The 18,606-nt window shown below is 41.6% G+C and overlaps 1 protein-coding gene across 1 annotated transcript; it reads right to left on the bottom strand.

Annotated features, from left to right (window-relative positions):
- Positions 1-9,528: 9,528 nt before the first annotated feature.
- LOC104404459 (chromosome unknown open reading frame, human C10orf128) lies at positions 9,529-18,296 on the bottom strand. Its single transcript, XM_010012891.1, has 4 exons — positions 18,242-18,296; positions 12,697-12,747; positions 11,754-11,864; positions 9,529-9,557 (listed from the first exon to the last, which is right to left on the bottom strand). The coding sequence occupies exons 1-4, from the start codon at positions 18,294-18,296 to the stop codon at positions 9,529-9,531; spliced, it is 246 nt and encodes an 81-aa protein (XP_010011193.1).
- Positions 18,297-18,606: the final 310 nt, after the last annotated feature.

Raw genomic sequence — 18,606 nt, 5'->3', positions numbered from 1 at the left:
CAAATTTCTGCCTGTCTGGAACTGAAGCCATTAAGAATAACAATTCTCTCCTCTTCTTCTGACTGTGACAACAGATTAATGTAGAACAAGGCCAGTGCAAAGTGATTTGAGATAACTGGGATGAATCAGCAATGGATTAGGTTCAGGGGTGCTCACTTGATCCCTTCCCCAGCCTGCATCTGAGGAGAAGGTGGCGAGGAACTACTGGGAAGGGCATTGTCTGTCAGTATTGTTTCTAAGCGATGTCCTGCCTGTGGTATAATCCTAAATAACTCAATCCTCTGCATACAGAAAGAACAAACAAGAGACTGGATGGGAAGCCAATGCTCATCTCCATTTAGCCCAATGTAATTGGTAAGTTACCTACAGAGAATGGCTTTCTTGCTGATGCTCTCAGGAAGCCTTCTCACTGTTGACAATGCCAGTTGCTGCACAAAAGGATGGTCAAGCCTTCCCCAGCACCTCAGCTGTAATACTTTCCTGCTTCCCTTGTGACAGATGTCCTTGAACAGCCTGATATTTCTGTAAATGATTTTTATGTTATACCACATAGATTTTTGGTAGGGCCAGTTCTGTAAGGCCGTAGAGATGTGCCACTGCCTGATCAGAACATGCTGCACAAGGAGGCCGGGGAAGCTGGGCACGATTGTCTGCGGAGATGGAACACTCTTGGATGGAGACTGGTCCCATGCTTTGATCTCTTCCAGGGAGTCATGGAAGCTCATTCAAAGGAACCAGTTCACAAACACTTTAAAAACACTGTTTCCACATAAAGGGGTAGTTATTCTTCAGCACTTGTCTCCAGCTCCCAGCTCTGTCCCCCACCACTCTTATGCCTGCACAAGCATTTCAATGTCTGTGTAATAAATCATAGTTGAGAGTGGGCAGCAGTTGTTTTTAATGAAGAAAAAAATCAACCAAATAAACAAAAAACCACCCCATACCTAGTTACTTTTCAGTGTATCAGGAAATCAGCTATTTTCTGTCTTTTTTCATTTAAGTCCATACTAATTTTCCATTGAAGCTGTAGGCCTCTGTGATGTACCTTTAAGGCAAATTTAAACCCATATGGAAAGCCTCTAAGCTCATGAACTTCTGTGAACCTATGAGAAATACTCCATGAGTCCCCAAGCATTTGCAGCCTGTAAGGCAGAAGCCATCATCACTGATCATTTCTTCCAGCTTGCTATTTGCTCTCTGACACCAGGCTGTAAAGTGCCCATGGAATACGGAGATGGATGGTTATAAGCAACAACCAGAAGAAAAACAAACTTTGGATTTGTTAATACCTAGTACAGGTTGTTCAAGGCAGAACTCTTGGAGAGTAAAAGGTTGGGGAACTGAAATAATTTATCTGGCCAACTATATACATGTGCTTAAAAAAGGATCTATAAACAATCTTATTTTCTGAGAAGTCACAGAAAAAAAGTTCCATCTGAAATTAGTGATTCCTTTTTCATATATTTAGTGTGAACTTGCCTAGAAATTAAATGGGATACAGTAAATTCTGTGAGTTGGAATATAAAGGAATTCTGTTTTGATACTGTTTTTCCTGGATAAAAGCTGTTGAACTCTGAGTTCCTTGTGTCAGGAGGCCTCATTTTGTTTTGTTTTGTTTTGTTTTTAAGCTGTCCTTTAGCTATGGCAGCAGCTTGCATTCCTAGCTAATCCCGTGCTGTCACCTCCCTGGCAATCCCTAGTCAACATAAAGCTACTTGGTCTGGATGGCAGACAGGTGCTGCCTGGGAGCCGGAGATTCTCTGCTCAGTGGCACCTAATATTTGAGTTACCTTGGATGTCTGTTAACAGGAGTGAAAAGGGTGCTATTCCAGAAACATTTCTCTTTTTTGTTTTTCATCCAGACTCACAGCAGCTCCAGGGAAAAGTAGAGTCATTTGTTTATTGCAGGAATCAGTGACACCAGCAAGTTTGCCAGCAGAGACCACCACGTCTGTGGAAGGAATTCCCTCTGACAGGTGATGAATATTACCAGGAAAGTATTCTCCTGAATCAGCAGGTTTGGCACCAACTCTTACAATCAAATGATTTAGAGACTAGCCTCAAACAGTTGTGCAGAGGGGTAGGAAGGGTAAGGATTCCTCGCTGTTTGGCAGCTGTGAAAAGGTCAACCACAAATGCAGCCCCCAGATCTGAGGGGAGCACAGGCATCCTACGCCAGATGGTCTCCTAGGAAATGTGGAGGGTGGCCAGGGAGGAGCAAAAAATAGCCAGAAGTGTGGCTCAGCCCATCAGGCTGGTAGCTGGCATCAGTGAAGTATGCTGTATCCTGGAAATGGGTTTAATGAATTTATCTTACCTAACAGTCTGGGCTATATCTGTGTGGCTATATATAAAAAAAACTGTCTCTGTGTGCGTATTTGTCTGTATATGACGTATTCCCTCCATTCAGGAATGGTGCTAAGAAGAACTGGGGGCCTGAAAGTGCCTACAGAGTGTCTTAGTACTGCTTTTTAAAGGCTGGTGTCCCCAGCACAGTGCAAATCTTAATGCCCATGGTTTTGAAGTGTGGGATATAAAGATCAATTTCATTTTACGGAAAGGGTAACCTGAGTCAAAGTAACTTGTTCAAGGTTGTTCAGTAGAGCAAGTTTGGCAGTGACAGAACCAGGCAGAAAAACTCTAGTTGCTGGTGGCCATTGCCTCAACACAGAATGAGTATTTAGGGTTTTTTTCTGCAAATGTATATGTGCAAGGAATTGAGACAGCTATTTCTGCTGAGAGCTTTTGCTCATTTTTTACCACTTTTCGCAAGCATGCTTGGAGCTGTTTAGGCCATCTCTGTTCATACTTATGTTTATTTGCAGTAGCATGCATTAGTATGGCATTTGTGCAGCTTTTAAAGATTTTTCATTAAGCTTGGTTCCCAAGACGCATACTGAGAAAACCTAAGGCAGTGAATGCAGCCATCATTCTATCAGCCACCCACTGATCCCTACAGTGCTCAGCAAGGAACTGGCCTGCTCAGCAAGGCCAGGCTCATCTTGTGCAGGTGGTATTTGCTTCTTAGGCAGAAATGCAAAAGCACTTCACGAAGAGGACTGTAGCCCTCCAAGTTGTCTTCCACTTCATTCTCCCAGTTGTTATTCACTACTGATACTTGGCCATGGTGGTAATGTGAAGGGAGACTCTACAGTCAAAGCAGACCAGAAAGATACCTTTTCGACTGATTTTGCAAGGCTTATCAAGGAGGAGGCCAACTGTCTTTGCTGACTTTGTTTATCCTTCTTTGTAAACCTCCAACAACTTACAAAAACTTTATGTTGACCTGATGATTGGGTTGTATGTAGAAAATATTATTTGGCAGAATGAAAGACCTTGCAAAGGGTTACTTGGAGAAAAAGAAGTGGAAAGTGAGAAAACAAGATTTAGCTGGGAAGTGTTAAGAGAATACACCCCAGAGGTGTCAAAGATTCTGCTGAATCTACATGACAGTTTTCTCTAGATCCAAGAAGATGACACTGATTGTCATAGTTTAATATGACAATTATTCATATTCCTGGAAGAGAAAAAGAAAAAGGAAGCTTGTTTTAGGAGAACAAAGACAGAGGCAGGCAACTCAGTGGCTTTAAGGAAGCTGAGAATTACTGAAGAAATCTAGGAAGTTGTCTGGATTACTGGGGATTTAGAGAGAACAGGGGTGCATGTAGGGTATGGCTATTTTTTCCCCCCTTTGCTTCATTTCTATTGTTTCAAGGTGCTTTATGACCATGCATGAGAAGGCTACTTTGAATTGGTTATAGCTCTTGTAAGGAGGATCCAGAACACTGAAACTCAGTTTTGCCTCTTCCACAAGTCCAAAGATAGTTGGGGCATACAGGAATGGAAGTGTGAAAGATGAAGACTCAAGGCCAAATGCTGCACTCAGCCCCAACCAAAGACAAGGATGTAGTCAGTCTGTCCAACAGCAGTGGTCTGCAAAGTATGGGGGGGAGCTGTGGCATACTTTGCACTTTATAGGCACCACCATTTCTAGTCCTCCAAATGGGAAGAAATAGGTGTAGGCTACAGAGAAGGGCTGAAGAAAGCTCAGGAGGCACTGGGAAAGATGGCCAGAATGGATATGGGAGAATAAATGGACTAGGAAGCAACAGACCTCTGCCATTTCCATCAGCTACAGTGATGGTCATGGGCAGGTGAAAGCTGGACAGCCTTTGAAGCTTTTTGGTACATTCTCCAGTGCTTTTTCTTCTTTGCTTTTCCATATTCCTCTGCTGAACTTTGCTCTTTCCAAACCAGACAATTTTTTTTTCTATGGCAGGGATGGCCTGGCTGGAGGAATGCCATGGCTGGATACACCAAGGGCAAAACTGAACTGAGTGGGGAAAGGGAGGTAACAGGTAGGCTGGGGCGGATTCACTGAGGTATGTTTTTGTGGGCCTATATGAAGTGATTGTTGTGCCAGGGAGGCCCATTCACACTGCAGTGTGAGCTGGCTTCTCCCGGGTGTCTTCCTGGCAGGTTTAGTTTCTGACAGCTGAAGCTCTTTATGTTTGGTGTTATAAAGCAACTTGGAGGATTCCGTCTGTTCCAGGCACTATTCTGCTAATGAAGAAATATGAGACCCCCCAGGAAGGACTGCCCACATCAAGTGTCAGTGGTGTTGGATGGCTTCTGATAGCAGTTGTGCCTCTTCCATTCCATTAGTCACCATCTTTTGGATGAGGGTTTTTACTTGTTACATGTCCGAAGACCAGGCTGGGAAGAGACCAAGCAACTGGGACTCTACATGAAAGACTATGCCACCTTTCCAAACCATTCCATACTAAGACTTGCTCTTCTGGTAAGACTGGTAACACTCTAAAGCTTTCCTCAGAATAGTAGTGACTGTGCTTAACAAATTCCTTTGCTATGCCTGTATTTGTTACTTGCATCCCATGTGTTGGAAGACGTGAATCAGAAAGATAAAGCGACAACTAGTAGCAACTGAGGGAGCATGTTTAAGCAGTAGGAAACTTGGAAGGTGGAGTCTGCAATCTTACAGGTAAAGATAGGAGGCTACAGTGCCCATCTCCTTGGGGCATATGACAGGCATAGGTTTATGCCTAGGAAAATGTGTGTTTCTTCATATCCATAGCTGCAGCTGGTAATGTTTGTTAGTACTTTGTGGTGATAGACAATTCAGTTGTCACATATTCTGTGTAAATTGTCATGGATTTCATCTTCCTCTGCAAAGGTGTCCAAACAAATTCTCTTAACTTCTTAATGGTGGCCTTAGCAGGAAGCCCATAGCTTGAATGAAACGTGGAGAATGAACTAGCCTCATTCCAGTTTCTCCAGGCAGCAAAGTGAGATACCTTACTGCTGGGAAAAATGTCCTCTTAAAGTCAGTTCAGTGAAAGAAAACGTGTCTCCAAGTCCGAGTATTTACACAGGAGGGAATTACTTCATTGGAAAGTAATTAAAGCTCACAAAAGTTGTAGCATGGCTTAAAACAACCAATACCAGCCCCTGTTTCCTGCTTTCTTTGTGTAAAAATCTTCTGTGAAAAGACGTCTTCGTTACTCTGATTAGGAATTGTATAAAGGTAATTCCTTTGCAGATTTATTTTTGGCATCATGCTATTTCAATTACTTTTGCCATTGAACATGCCTATAGTAGAGCAGCAGTATGTTCTTGCATCTTAAGCAGATACAATTTCAATGGATAGTAGAGTGGCTGAGACAGAATCACTCCCTGGCTGCAGACTGAATGTATAGTGTTACGTGTGAATAGCTGATGCAGTATCTGAGTCACTGTAATGCATTTCAATGCCCAGTGTCCTGTGCAAGTTGTGTTTCTAAAATACGATCCTTTTTTCTTGTGCACCACTCTTTCAATGATGTGTTCAGACAAGGCCAAGATCTCTTTTCTTTCAATATGTGTGGATTTTGATTTGTAAATTTTGGGCACATTTTCCAAAGGACACACACTTACGGCTTTCTCAAGTACCTCTAGCATCAAAACTAGGTCTCCAGTTAAGTTTATTTCTGAGCTCAGACTCCAGTGATTAGACAGGTTGCATCTCTCATTTGCAGCTGATAGTATCAGTGATAAGACTTACGCCTGCTTGACTGGCTTCCTGTTTGGCAAATGGTGCAGTCTGTAATTCACAGCATTACAGACCAGTTTGGACTATTTACATCAAAGAACTGCTCTCCTCTCCAAAACAGATTTGTCTTTCTATCTGACTTTAAACCTGTTTGAATGATATGAAATTTTTAGATCAGGTCCTGTTCACTATCTGCCCATCAGTGCAGCTGGCTACAGACTTGAACGTAACAAAATGCTAGGAAAATGGTTCTTGGCTCAAATGTTTAGGCTAAGACAGTTATGGAAATTGGAAGAAACTGAAGCTGAGCATTCAAACTTGCATGTGATTGCCCCTTTGCCATGCCATTCGTCTCTGATGTTTATGTTTTGCAAGTGGATGATTTCATCTCATGCAATCCATGGTGCTGTTTTTAGAGTAAGGAGACTGGAGACTTTCGAGGTGCAATAATCTTCCAAGCCTGCTTCCATTTGCCCAAAGAATGCTGATTCTCAAGAGTACCTTGTGTTTCCTAAGCATAGTCTAGCAAGGGAAGAGAAGTCAGTCCCTTAGAAGTGAGAAAATACAAGAGAACATCTAGATGCTGCTTTGGGTAGCAAGAAAAAATGATTGATAAGCTTGGCACTTGGCTGATGCACCTTCCGAGCTCTTTCTCTCCTCCATCAACCACCAGAATGACTTGTGTATTGCATTTAAAACCTGATCTCCTGCTGAGTGATTTATATAGGGGTCTGTAGAACCCAGTGAGTGGCATGAGGAGTTTTGGTGTGTTCTGTTGCCCAGAATGTGTTGAGGCAACAGATTCCTTTTTGCTACTGCAGCAGGTTTAAAATATGTACCTTTGCCTTTTCAGTAAACATTCTCTGTCTCTCCATTCTTCTCCTTGTCTCTGTATGTCTCTTTTTTTTGTCTCCTGCCAAAATAAATCTGGCTGCCATGCACTGCAGTTAACTCAAAATACTGCTAGTATTAAATGTGCCCAGACATTTTTATTAATACATTAAACTTGCATGAAATTTTTAGGCATAATTTACCAAGCTTACACCAAGATGGCATTTGAAACTGACATGAGCTATTAATTAAAAAAGAGGACATTAAATAATTGTCAGTTGACATCTAAATTACTGTTTTGTTAGCTGACAGAAGCTTGCCTCAAGCCTCTTCCTCTTCTTAAGTGTTAGTAAATATCGCATTGAATTTAATGGCATCCCATTATGAACTGATTATTTAATTCTTAACATTATATACCTAACTAACTAAAGTTGTAAATGCTGTTGATTATTTCACAATGAGCTGTCAGTGTTGTGGGTGTAGAAGCACTTCTGTTTTAAGAGTTTGGGAAGTATCAAGGGGGACACATCAGAATGCTTCCTGATTTTAGTGGAAGCCTGTTCTTGCAATGTGTTGGTTAGGTTCAGTACCAGCTAATTGGGGTTCTAGCATAAAAAGAGATTGTCTGCATCAAGGCCTTCAACTGGTATAGGCTGAACAAATCCATTGACTATGAGAGTACTGTGCTGGGTGACGCCTACTCAGAGTATATCCCAGCTAGGGAGACAAATTAATAAAGGGCTTGAGGCTTTTGTGGGAATAATGATATGAAATTTACAACAAAATTTGGCTGAAGGTGAGTGCTCTATCAGTTGGATAAAGGTATTTTCCTAAACAAACACTAATAATCATAACTGGTCAAGAAACAACAAAGTTGTCTGCAGAAGATACACGAGGTCTTGTCTCCAGTCCTAAAGGATTGGCGGTTATCTTGGTATTGATTGTCACTGAGGGTTTCAGGTTGCCTGCGTCCCTGAGTGATTCAAGATAGCTGTGTGACTATAATATTTAAAATACATAGTTTTGCCCTCAGACATTGTGGAATTATGTCTTCTTTAACTGGTCAGTGTCAGTATCTTTAAGGCAAAAAGTTTGCATATTGTGTCATGTTTCCAGCCTTATAACCACGGTTTTGGCATGAAGCTGGAAACTCCACTCTACCTCTTAGCAAACGCTTGTAGACTGGGAACAGGAATCATAAGGGGTCAATGTAAGGTCATCGTTAAAGATGTTAAATTTTGATGCGTTACAAAGTGAGTCACTTTCCCTAGAAAGATCAGAGGATGGTATCATAGATGTTCAAACTGTCTCAGCATTATAAAAAGAAAGGGGAGGTAGTAAATGTGGAGCAGTTCATAGATCATACTATCTGCATTTCATCCAGGCAGTAAATTTATTGCCTTCAATGTCTGATCTTGACTTTGTGCCTCTTCTCCTTTTATTTCCTTTTCTCTTGGTCCTGGTCCCTGGATTTTCTGTTTTGGCTTGACTCTTTATCATGCCCTTGCCAACATTGTTCTGTCTATACCGTCGTTAATACACCAGCAAGTTTGCTGGGCATTCTAGGTTTGTTCTTCTGGCCAGATAATAGTCTTAATCTCTTTTAGGTTAATACACAGAATTTTTCAGTGTTTTATAAGAGAATAGTGTGTTACTGGAAAGGAAACATTTTGTGATAGTTGTGTTAGTCTGGGGAAGTGTCTCCCTGGTAAAATAATAGATGCTTTGCCTTTTTCTGTTGGGCAGGCAAAACACTGAAGTACTTGCTGCAAGGGGTCCCCTTGTTTTGATCTTTGAGTTTAAGAGCAACAAAATAAGCAAGAGATGCTTTGCTCTTTTTATGAAGAATGCCTGTGATGTGGACATCCTTCTATCCAGCTGTCTAAGGGAGGCCAAAAGCCATTTCTTAGGTCACTGAGTACAGCTTTTGCCTTCAGTTCATGAAAATGTTGATTAATTAATGTCTGAGGTTTTTTTAGTCACTTATAAAATGTCTTAAAGGGACACAAAAAAGTATCCATATCTGAAGATTACCATCAGTCAACAGATAACTTGCAGTCCAAATTCCCTGCTCCTGTACATCTGTACCCTGTTGCTGGTCCTTGGAGAAGATGAGAAGTGGCTATTGCCTAAGTAGTCTAGCACTGCCTCTTCTACCTATGAACCCATCACATGCTCAAAACCTTAGGGGGAGAAATGTGAAGGTCAGAAACACATCACTTCCAGCAAGAATGATCACTGCGTGACCTTGGCCTGTAAGAAGACTTTTGAAACAAGGCTTTTTGCTTTCATCCCTTAAAAATACCTTTTTTTTTTTTTTAATTAGTGAATTTGCTGTTATAATACAAACTAAAAAAAAACAGAAGCTTAACCAAAAGTGTTTGAAAGATTTTCTTTTTAGAAAGAATTGCAGTCTGCTGTGATTTCTTTCCTATTTCTGAAATGTCAAAACCCTGCTACAAGAAATTTCCTTTTGCCACACAGATACACTAGATGATACACTGTGCATCACGGTCCGCTAGATGCTTGCATGTATGTTATGTGTAACTCAAATCACAATTATGGGGAAGTATCATGCATAAAGAGAGGAGTTAAACATTACAGTTTGTGTATCATACTGCCTCAGAAAATGTGTGGGACAATTACTCTTACCTTCTATCCATTTTGCCATCTGACTCTAAAAAGACAACAGGAAAATGAGATTAGTTAAGAAACCAGGAACAAAATGGTGATAGGCCTGCTCAGAAGTTATGAGGATGCAACCAGGAGAACATAGTTACAGCTGGTAAGATCCAGCTGTTCTTTCTGAGGCAAAGCTCTTTGATATTAGTAGTGTTATGCGACCTTCCTAAAATCCTTGCTTCTTCCAGCTGTAATACGTCCATTTTCTTAGATCCATATCTTTGCTGATATTTTGAGTATGATTGTAGCACATTCCCAGAGCATTATGAGAAGCAACTTTGTGGGCAGATGCGTGATGAGAATGAGGTAGAAGCAGTTTCCCTTTAGGCCTGCTATGTAGTGCCACTAAAGAAAGAATTAGCTATCTGTCTTTCAGGAAGTGGCATTACATTGTCATTTGTATCCTCATGAGGTACCTGGGGTGTCTGTATGCAAAATGGTCCTTTGAAAGAACAGTGTGTACTGTAAATGGGATGAAATCAGGTTGTGACTGATAGGCTGAGCTCACTGTAGCAGTACTGGTCCCAGAGAGCTCAGTCTAGTTCACTCCAAGCTTAATAGTTAAGATCACTGCTCTCCTCTTTACTAAGCAAGCAGTGTGTCATGGTGCACTAACGATTTAGTAGAGTTAGACAGTTCTGGATGCCAGAAAATTACCTCTCATTTGTTGTGTGATAGTTAATGCAAAGACATAGCCACAGAAGCAAACTTTTCTGGATACAGTGGTCGGACAAGCAGCTCCTAGTCCTGTGCTGTAGCAGCCTGACCAGAGTTCTCTCACTGCTTTTTCCTTGTTTAATGTCTGGTTCATCTTTCATGGTGGAAAGTGGCTACATTTATCAGAATAAATGATTTATTATGTTTTTAAGTGGACTGCAAAAGCTGGCTTTTTGCATGCAACCAGAGCTGTAAAGGTGCTTTTTTTGAAATTCAACATGGAGATTTTTAAATTCACCATTGTGTCCCTTCCCATGGCAGGAGGATTGGAACTAGATGATCTTTAAGGTCCCTTTCAACCCAGATCATTCTATGATTCTATGGCATACAGAGAGCAAGGCTTTCAGTTCCCAAGCTCTTATTACAGTTCCTCTTCTTTCATTAAGGATTATTTCCCCACATATTTCATGAGATTGCCTCACTGCTTCCATTTCTGCTATGGTTTCTTTCTGAGCTGAATTCTCATGTACTACTAAGAGTACAGACCTCTCTTAACGAGCTAAACATAGGTTGCAAAGATTTGCCTTAGCAAAGTCCTAGGGCTCTTTCTTGCAAATAAGAATAGCTTATACTGATGTTCTGGTTAACCTGCCAGGACTTTGCTTTTCCTTATTTGCCGTTAACTGTTACTATTTTATGTGCTCTGCTCTTTTATTTCTAGCTTTTAATTGCAGATGAGTGTTACTGTGTGCTGTCATCCACAGACAACAGTTGTATTTCAGCAGTGGAAGAAATCATCACTGTATTTGTTCTGTATGGCTCTGTGAAGCACTCTGGAGTGCTATCAAGTAAGAGAGTATCTGAGGATGGGGGGCCATGGGACAAATTCCGCCTGTTACTAACTTCTGTCTACTGAAACAATGGGCATTATTCAGTTTAAGATTTTGGTTTTGAATCTAAAACCATGGTTGTAAATTGCTGGTCCAAAGTCAAAAGGAACTGTTACTAGCAGCACTTATGATTTTAGGTTAAAGGGCCTTTGCCTGTTTCAGATGAAAAACATGCTTTTCTCTAGAAACTTGAAAACCAGTTGCAGTGGAAAACTTACAGTTTTGTTATGTACTCTGATGGAAACTGCATATCTTAGTCTCATAGTGGCATTTGAAAGAGAAGTCCAGAATCAGTGAAATAAATAGTTATTTTGGTTAGGAAGTGTGAGCAAGCCTCTTGCCCATCCTGCAGATGCAACAGGGTCTTTATCTTACATTGAATAGACAGAATTTTGTTTTAAAAATTAATCATTCTAAAAGATAACTGAGCAGTATGCTGAAGTGAATCTGTTTCTCTGATACAGTTGAAGCGCAGAGTTGCAGTTACAGGACTCCAGCACTTCAGACACCTTTTTTAAATAGTTCAAAGGAAAACTAGACCTATAGCACATTCACAGTTCCTAACACTGAAACTCATAGCTGCTATATTGGTACATAAGGAGATCTAGATCTCTGGCTAAGAAAGCAGGAGTATTTTTTCTTACCTCCAAAAACATTGTCAATCATCTGTTTTTTGATCATGCAGATTATTACTGCTACAAAAGCGATTGCTAGAAATGCTCCCAGAGTAACTCCTATAATAACATATGTGAAATCTACAAAAATTGAAAACAAGTCAGTGAGTATACACCCTTAAGTAATACATACAGTCTTTGTGTTTCAGATGTGACACTTAAGTTTCCAAAGTTTAAATGCATCTCTAAATAAATAAACAAACTTATTTATTCTTCAGAAGGGCGTGATAATGCTGAGGCAGACTAGGTAGCTGAAGAGTTTACTCTTTCAGCGCTCTGCACATCATGAAACCATGTCAACTTGCAGCTAAGGGGCTCAAAGCCATTTTATGATAATGAACAACTTTAGCCTTTGGTACATGCAGGTCTCCTCTGACTTGTATAGCTAGGGGTCTACTTTTCCCCCCAAAGTGAAATTCCCCATCCTCACTCCCTCGTCACTCTGTATTTTGCCAAACTCATTCCTGCTTCCCATAGCTGCACACACATATCTTCATCTCCACCTCCCAGTCCCTAGCCTCCTGCCCTGCCCAACTATTCTGCCTCTGTAAGTCTTCACTGAGAGGAAGCAGGAGAATTTTTAAGTGTAAACTAGGGGCAATTTTGTCATTTTTTTTTTTTTTCCCCATCACTATGTGTACATAAGGGTTCACCTTCACTTGTCAGGCAGGAGGATGCCTGTGCTGAGGGCCTGTGTTCGGGATCTCTCTATGCTCACTGTATTTACCTAAAAGTACTTTAAAAGCTCCAGTCACACAGCAGAACTCTGCTGTGCTAGGCAAAGTACAAACATGCAATCAAATTATTATCTTCTACACATAACAAGTACATAAAGTCTTCTCAGCACATTCATTTTTGTGTTTCTTTGCCCCTAATTTCCTGTCTGGAAGCAAAACTCTCACCGTGGACTCACCTATATCCTCCTCTGAGTTTCCAGAAGCATAGACCTTTGCTCTCCAAAAATCTGAAATGGAAAAATTTTAGGCTATGAGGACATCAAGGAGAATGCTCTGTATTCAAGGAGAATACTCTGCCTGGGTATTTCCAAGGGGATGGTTGATCCTGGTAAAGCTTAAAAAAGGATCTGAGGTTTCCTGGAGTAGTGAATTGTTATCCGTCACATTAATGAGGACATCCTAGGAACGTGGCCACTGCATGCCAGGTTTTGGACAGAACAGAAAATAGAAAATTTTAACATTTTATGTTGTATTAGCACTGTTTCCATTCCAGAGTTTCCTGCCTGGAAGCTGTATGCAGGAGAAGTTGCGACAAATCAAGAAAAAGCAGTAAATCTACTGGCATGCTAACAAGAGAGAATATAGCACACCCCAGCATGCCCCTCCAGAAAATCTGTGTCTTAGTCCTTCCTATAGCTCTAGTCTTCAAAATGTGACTTGTTCCTGGTGGAGAGGAGTCTTTTCCTGTTGTGTAAAAAGGTTGCTAGAAGCAACCTTTTCAGAGACTCCCATGCCAAGTTCCCTGTTCATCAAAAGACACCCTCCTAGCCCTTCCCTTCACCATAAAGCACTGAGCTGTGCTGCCTGATGCTCAGAGTCTGCAGGCCCTCAGAATGGAGTGGCTTTGAAGAAAACAATTCATTCCCACATACTTTTTGAAGGAAAAATTCAGAATTTTCCAGAAAGAAAAAAAAGTCAAGAGAAAGGGGATGTTATGTTTAGTTTTAACGTTGCTTGCTTATTACAGGAAATGGCTAAAAAGGTACACTCAAAGTTTCTTTTTCAGTGACGGGCATATTTCCACCGAAGTCTTTCCTAGCACCTCAAATGATGTAATTGATGTGTAGCTGCATGAGGTGCCTGGAGCATGAGAAGGCTTTAACGGCAGATACGACTGCTGCGTTTTAAAACAGCACGCTGCTTGAGGTTTGGGGGGCTGTGCTTTCATTTCTTGTCCTGAAAATGAACACTAGAAATACGATTACTTTTAAACCTAAAGCATAGTCCTACCATTCGAAAACCAGCCATTTTGGTACCTTTGGAGAAATCTATCTTGTGTCTCCTTTTCAGACTGCTGAAACTCTCTTGAGCTGAGTGTGGGCTCCGGGGCTTCCATGGTTATGTCAGAAATATCTGATATATTGAGTGGCTCACAACAGTTTTGTTTTTATTTCCTGGTCTTAATCACATTTCTAATCCCAAATATTCATAAATTATGATCCAAGCTTCAAAAATCTGGAGACAAGCTTAAAAAAAATCTTGAGTTTTAAAGCAAATATATTTTAGAAACTATAATTCTGAGCTGAAAGTCCTGTTTTGCCAAACTTTTTTTCATAATTAAAATGTCTGGAAACTTATTTTATACAAGCAGAAATGTTTTCTCTCCAAAACCCCCATGGCACTCGACGAAGGGAGTTGGGAGGGGTGGGGAATCCAATTGCAGCTATGATCACAAGAGCTGCTATATCAAATGACCAAAATCAAAGTTACAAAGAAAAGGAAATGTAAAAAAGAAAAAAATCTAAGACTACACAATGAGTGTAAAAAGCTGCTGATTTTCCAGATCAAAAACCAGTCTCTTTGCTCTCGCCTCTGAATTTATTTCATTATAAATTAAAAAAGAAAAAAGAAAAAAAAAACCTTTCTTCCATCCCCTTAATTATTCTTTGTGCTCATATGAAGAATGTTTTAAATTCAAATATAATAAAAGTGATATTGTAATACTTTTATTATCCTAATGATCATTATACATAGACCTTAATGTATGCTTTCTAATGGAATTAAACCAGTGACAGATTATGTGTTTTATGGCAGAAATAATATTTTACATGGAATTTTTTATGTAGGTCAGTTTAATATATTGAAATTAAATTATTAGTTTCTTTCTGAAAAGGGAGGAAGGGAAATCTCTGAAAACCCACAGGACTAGAGAGAACGCTTTCAATTCATATTTTCAATATGGTTTTAATTAAGGTTTAATATTGTTTACTGGGTGCTGCTTAAATACAATTTGATGTTGAGGACTATGTTAGATAGCTAGCTTCTGTCTGTTTCAGGTTCTTCTTAGGTAGAAAGAAGTGGGTTGACTAAATCGAATACACATGTTGCTGTTTGACTCAGATCCCAACTTCAATTTAGGTATTTTGTGGATGTACACAAACCTCTTTCTACAGAGAGGTTAGAAACGATGCCTTAAATTTTGGACTGCTGTAGTCCCAGTGCTAGCTTTCTGACCCCTTATCTCTGTGTTTAGACTAATTCCCACATCTTGAACAATACGCTGGACTTGGAGAATATTTGCTTCTGGGTGGAAGAGCCTTGCAGGTGAATGCAGTATCTATACTTAAGTGACTCGTGGAGCGCTTTTCAAAGGGTCTTGAAGTAGCTGATGGTGCCTTCTCACCTCTCTTATGTACCTGGCTCAGGTGTAGCGTGCAATTGGCACTGTAATAAGGATGTGCCCTTTCAGGCTCTGGCAGCACCAGGAGGCTGGTGAGAGGTGTGAGCTGCATCTCTAACTGGCTGTGGAATGTTTTTGTGTGTGTGGTGTTGGTAGAGAGTCCAGAGACTAGACAGGTCCTGCGTTAGAGTTGGGGGGAACAGAGAAAGAGTAAGTGTGATTGTGAGGCAGCCTGCCTGAGGAGCTGGGTTTGGTGTGATATGCTGGAGCCAGGCGCGCAGCTTAAGAAGCTTTTCTTCTGGCTGCCCACTGCAGTCCTCTGCCACTGTGGTTACCTCCTCCAAAGCAGAGCTGCTGAGCAGGTGGTGAACCTGCAGGTAAATACGCCAGGGTGGGACTGGGCTTGAGCCCTGGTCTGTGATCCCAATGTATCCCTGAGCAGGCTTAGCCCTCCTCAGACTGCGAACAGAGCTGGGCAAAGCAGAAAACAGTTCCTGAGCTGCTCTGAGGGATGTTCTGTTCTCCCTGTGCTCTCCACTACGTAACTGTGTTCACGAGGTGCCTTGCCCATAGGTCAGCACAGTGAGGAAAGTGGTGCAGAATGCAGTTTGGACATAAGATCAGGGAGCAGGAATAGCTCACTTTTCCCACCTTATTAGATACTGTGAGCAACTCCCAGCCATAGCCTGCCGTGACAAATGGCAGTATGTGCCTTGCCTTTCTCAGTGTACAGCACTTGCCTTAGTCCCTTTGCTCACTGCCTCCTGCTTCCATGTGACTTTCTTCTCCCTTCCTCCCTCATCTCAGATTTCTCCTCGTTGCAGCACATAATGGCTGGTCCCATGGCATTGCAGCAGCCCAGGGTTCAGGACCATTTCTCTTTGGGACAGCAAATGGGAAAGGAAGCAAATACCTGGGAAACCCTGAGGTAGGCTGTAAAAAGGGATGGGTCACAGTGGGTGTCGAGCAACTCCAGAGTCAAATAAGGAATGCCCATGACAACAAAGAGATTACTGGCAATGAGCGTGCTGGACATCATTCGCGAAAGACATTATTAAAAGAAGTATTTTTGGCTGGTATTTAGTGTAGCAAAATTCCCAGCTACAGATGAATTTCGTAAGATAGGCACTGTTGGCATCCAGGCAAATGAGGTCCTTTCTTGGACCTCAAATTAGAGGCAAAATCCTCTGTAACAATAGATGAACACAGGAGTCACTCTTACATAGAGACAGAAATTTGGCAGAAATGAGCTCTAGTCTTTGCCAGGCACCCCTCCATCCAAGGCCTATAGATTGCCTGCACCTTTCCATGTCTCACTTGGAGGCATGTTAATGCATTTTCCTTGTATTATTGCAAAGTGCCTTTTGCTGTAGAACATGTTTTGCTGCCCTTGAATTGGCATCTCTTTGCTCTAAGCAAATGCTACTGTACTAATGGGACTTGTGTTATTTGATTGGTGAGCAGTAACTAGTCAGTAACTAGGGAGCAGTCATTGCTGACTTCACACCTGTGACAATGGTTGGTTATGTATGTCTGGCATGGTGGACAGTTTCTATTCCTCTGGAGTCTTGGAAGTGTCACTAGAAAGGCACAGAGGGCTTGAAGGGCCAACAAAATCCTGTGCATACCTTGAGAAGGACTACAAGAGGATAGAGCACTGCTGTAGATCTGTGGATAGCTTTGCTCACAGAAGCTGAGGTAGGAGCAGATATCCAGTGGGTGCAAACAGGGATAGCTGGTTTATATGACCCAGGCACGAGCAAACTGCTCTTGTGGGATTCCCCAAGGGTAGATGATTTTTTATGAATTTCTGCATGAAGTAGGGTAGTGTGGGAGGTGTTCATTAGATAAAGATGAGGCTTACATAATGTCTCCAAGACCACAGTAACTGCTGTAAAATTCTGCCTTTGTGGGTGCTGCCAGCTCCATTCTCCCCATTTAGTCTACATTAGTTAGTCTACAGTGTTAGTATAGCCCCTACTGACACTTGCTATGCATGAGCCCCAGTTCTTCGCTGCACAAAGTGGACGTGAGTAACGATGAAATAATAAGTAAATTGTGAGAAAGCTGTGCTTTGGGCTGTCAGGAAGCATTAGAGGCAGAATGAATCAGAAGCATCAAGTTCTGTAAGTGACTGTCGTGGTTTAAGCCCAGCCGGCAACCCAGAACCACGCAGCCGCTCCCTCACTCCCCCCACTTTTTCTTCCTCCCCCCACTCCCGGAGGGATGGGGAGGAGAATCAGAGGAATGTAACTCCCACGGGTTGAGATAACAGCTCTCCAGTAACTAAGGTATAACACAAACCACTGCTGCTACCAATAATGATAATAATGATAAGGGAAATAACAAGGGGAGAGGACACAACCGCTCACCACCCGCAGACCGATACCCAGCCCGACCCGAGCAGCGATCTGGGCCTTCTGGGTAACTCCCCCCAGTTTCTATACTGGGCATGACGTGCTGTGGTATGGAATACCCCTTTGGCCAGTTTGGGTCAGGTGTCCTGCCTCTGCTTCCTCCCAGCTTCCCCTCCTCCCTGGCAGAGCATGAGACTGAGAAAGTCCTTGGTCACAGTAAACATTACTGAGCAACAACTAAAACCATCGGTGTGATCAGCGTTGTTGCCAGGCTGAAAGTCAAAAACACAGCACTGCGCCAGCTACTAAGAAGGGGAAAAATGACTGCTGTAGCTGAACCCAGGACAGTGAGAGCTGCAGAGGTCAAAACTGGCTTGCAGATAGCATGCACGTAGATGAAATTTTTTCTTATGCTCTGCTGCAGTACTGTTTTCTATACAGTGCCAAACAGGATGCTGGTAACCTCTGCCATCTTATCTGGAAGGATGCAGGTATTTAACTTCACGGTATCTTCTGGATTCACACAGCAGACCCTTTAGCACTCAGTGTAGGAAATGCTAGCTGAGAAAACTCAGCAAAATACCTCACTGTCTCAAAAAATGTTCTCTCTCCAAGAAACAGAGTTCTAGAAAAAGTTTTAAACATCATACATAAAACTAGACTGGGAAATAAATAACCCTACCAAGCTCAGGGGAAAAAAAAGCTCTCAAAAAGAATTGAAAAGAAATATGATATATGACTTACATAAAAGAAGAAGAAATGTCAGTAGCACTGATATCCAGCTTGTTAGGAAGGTCATTGTGAAGTTTTGACACAGAAGTTTCACCCAAATTTTCTGAATTCAACTCTTCTGCAGTGTCTTCCTAAAAAAGTTAAAATCAAACCCAGACATAAAGCAGGTCATGTGACTATACTGGGAAATTTCAGCCACATCCTGAGTAGTTACATTTGCAAACAGAAGTTCCTCTTCTTGTGTTTCAGTTAAACATATAAATAAATTCCCCACTTGAAGATGTTCTGTGGAAGTGTCCTGGGTTCAGCTATAGCAGTCTTTTTTTTTTTTCTCCTCCTCCTTAGTAGCTGGGGCCGGGCTGTGTTTTTGCCTTGCA

This window comes from Nestor notabilis, unplaced genomic scaffold, assembly GCF_000696875.1.
Source record: "Nestor notabilis isolate BGI_N333 unplaced genomic scaffold, ASM69687v1 scaffold6044, whole genome shotgun sequence".
Classification (NCBI taxonomy): domain Eukaryota; kingdom Metazoa; phylum Chordata; class Aves; order Psittaciformes; family Psittacidae; genus Nestor; species Nestor notabilis.
This window is presented reverse-complemented; position numbering and strand designations above follow the sequence as displayed.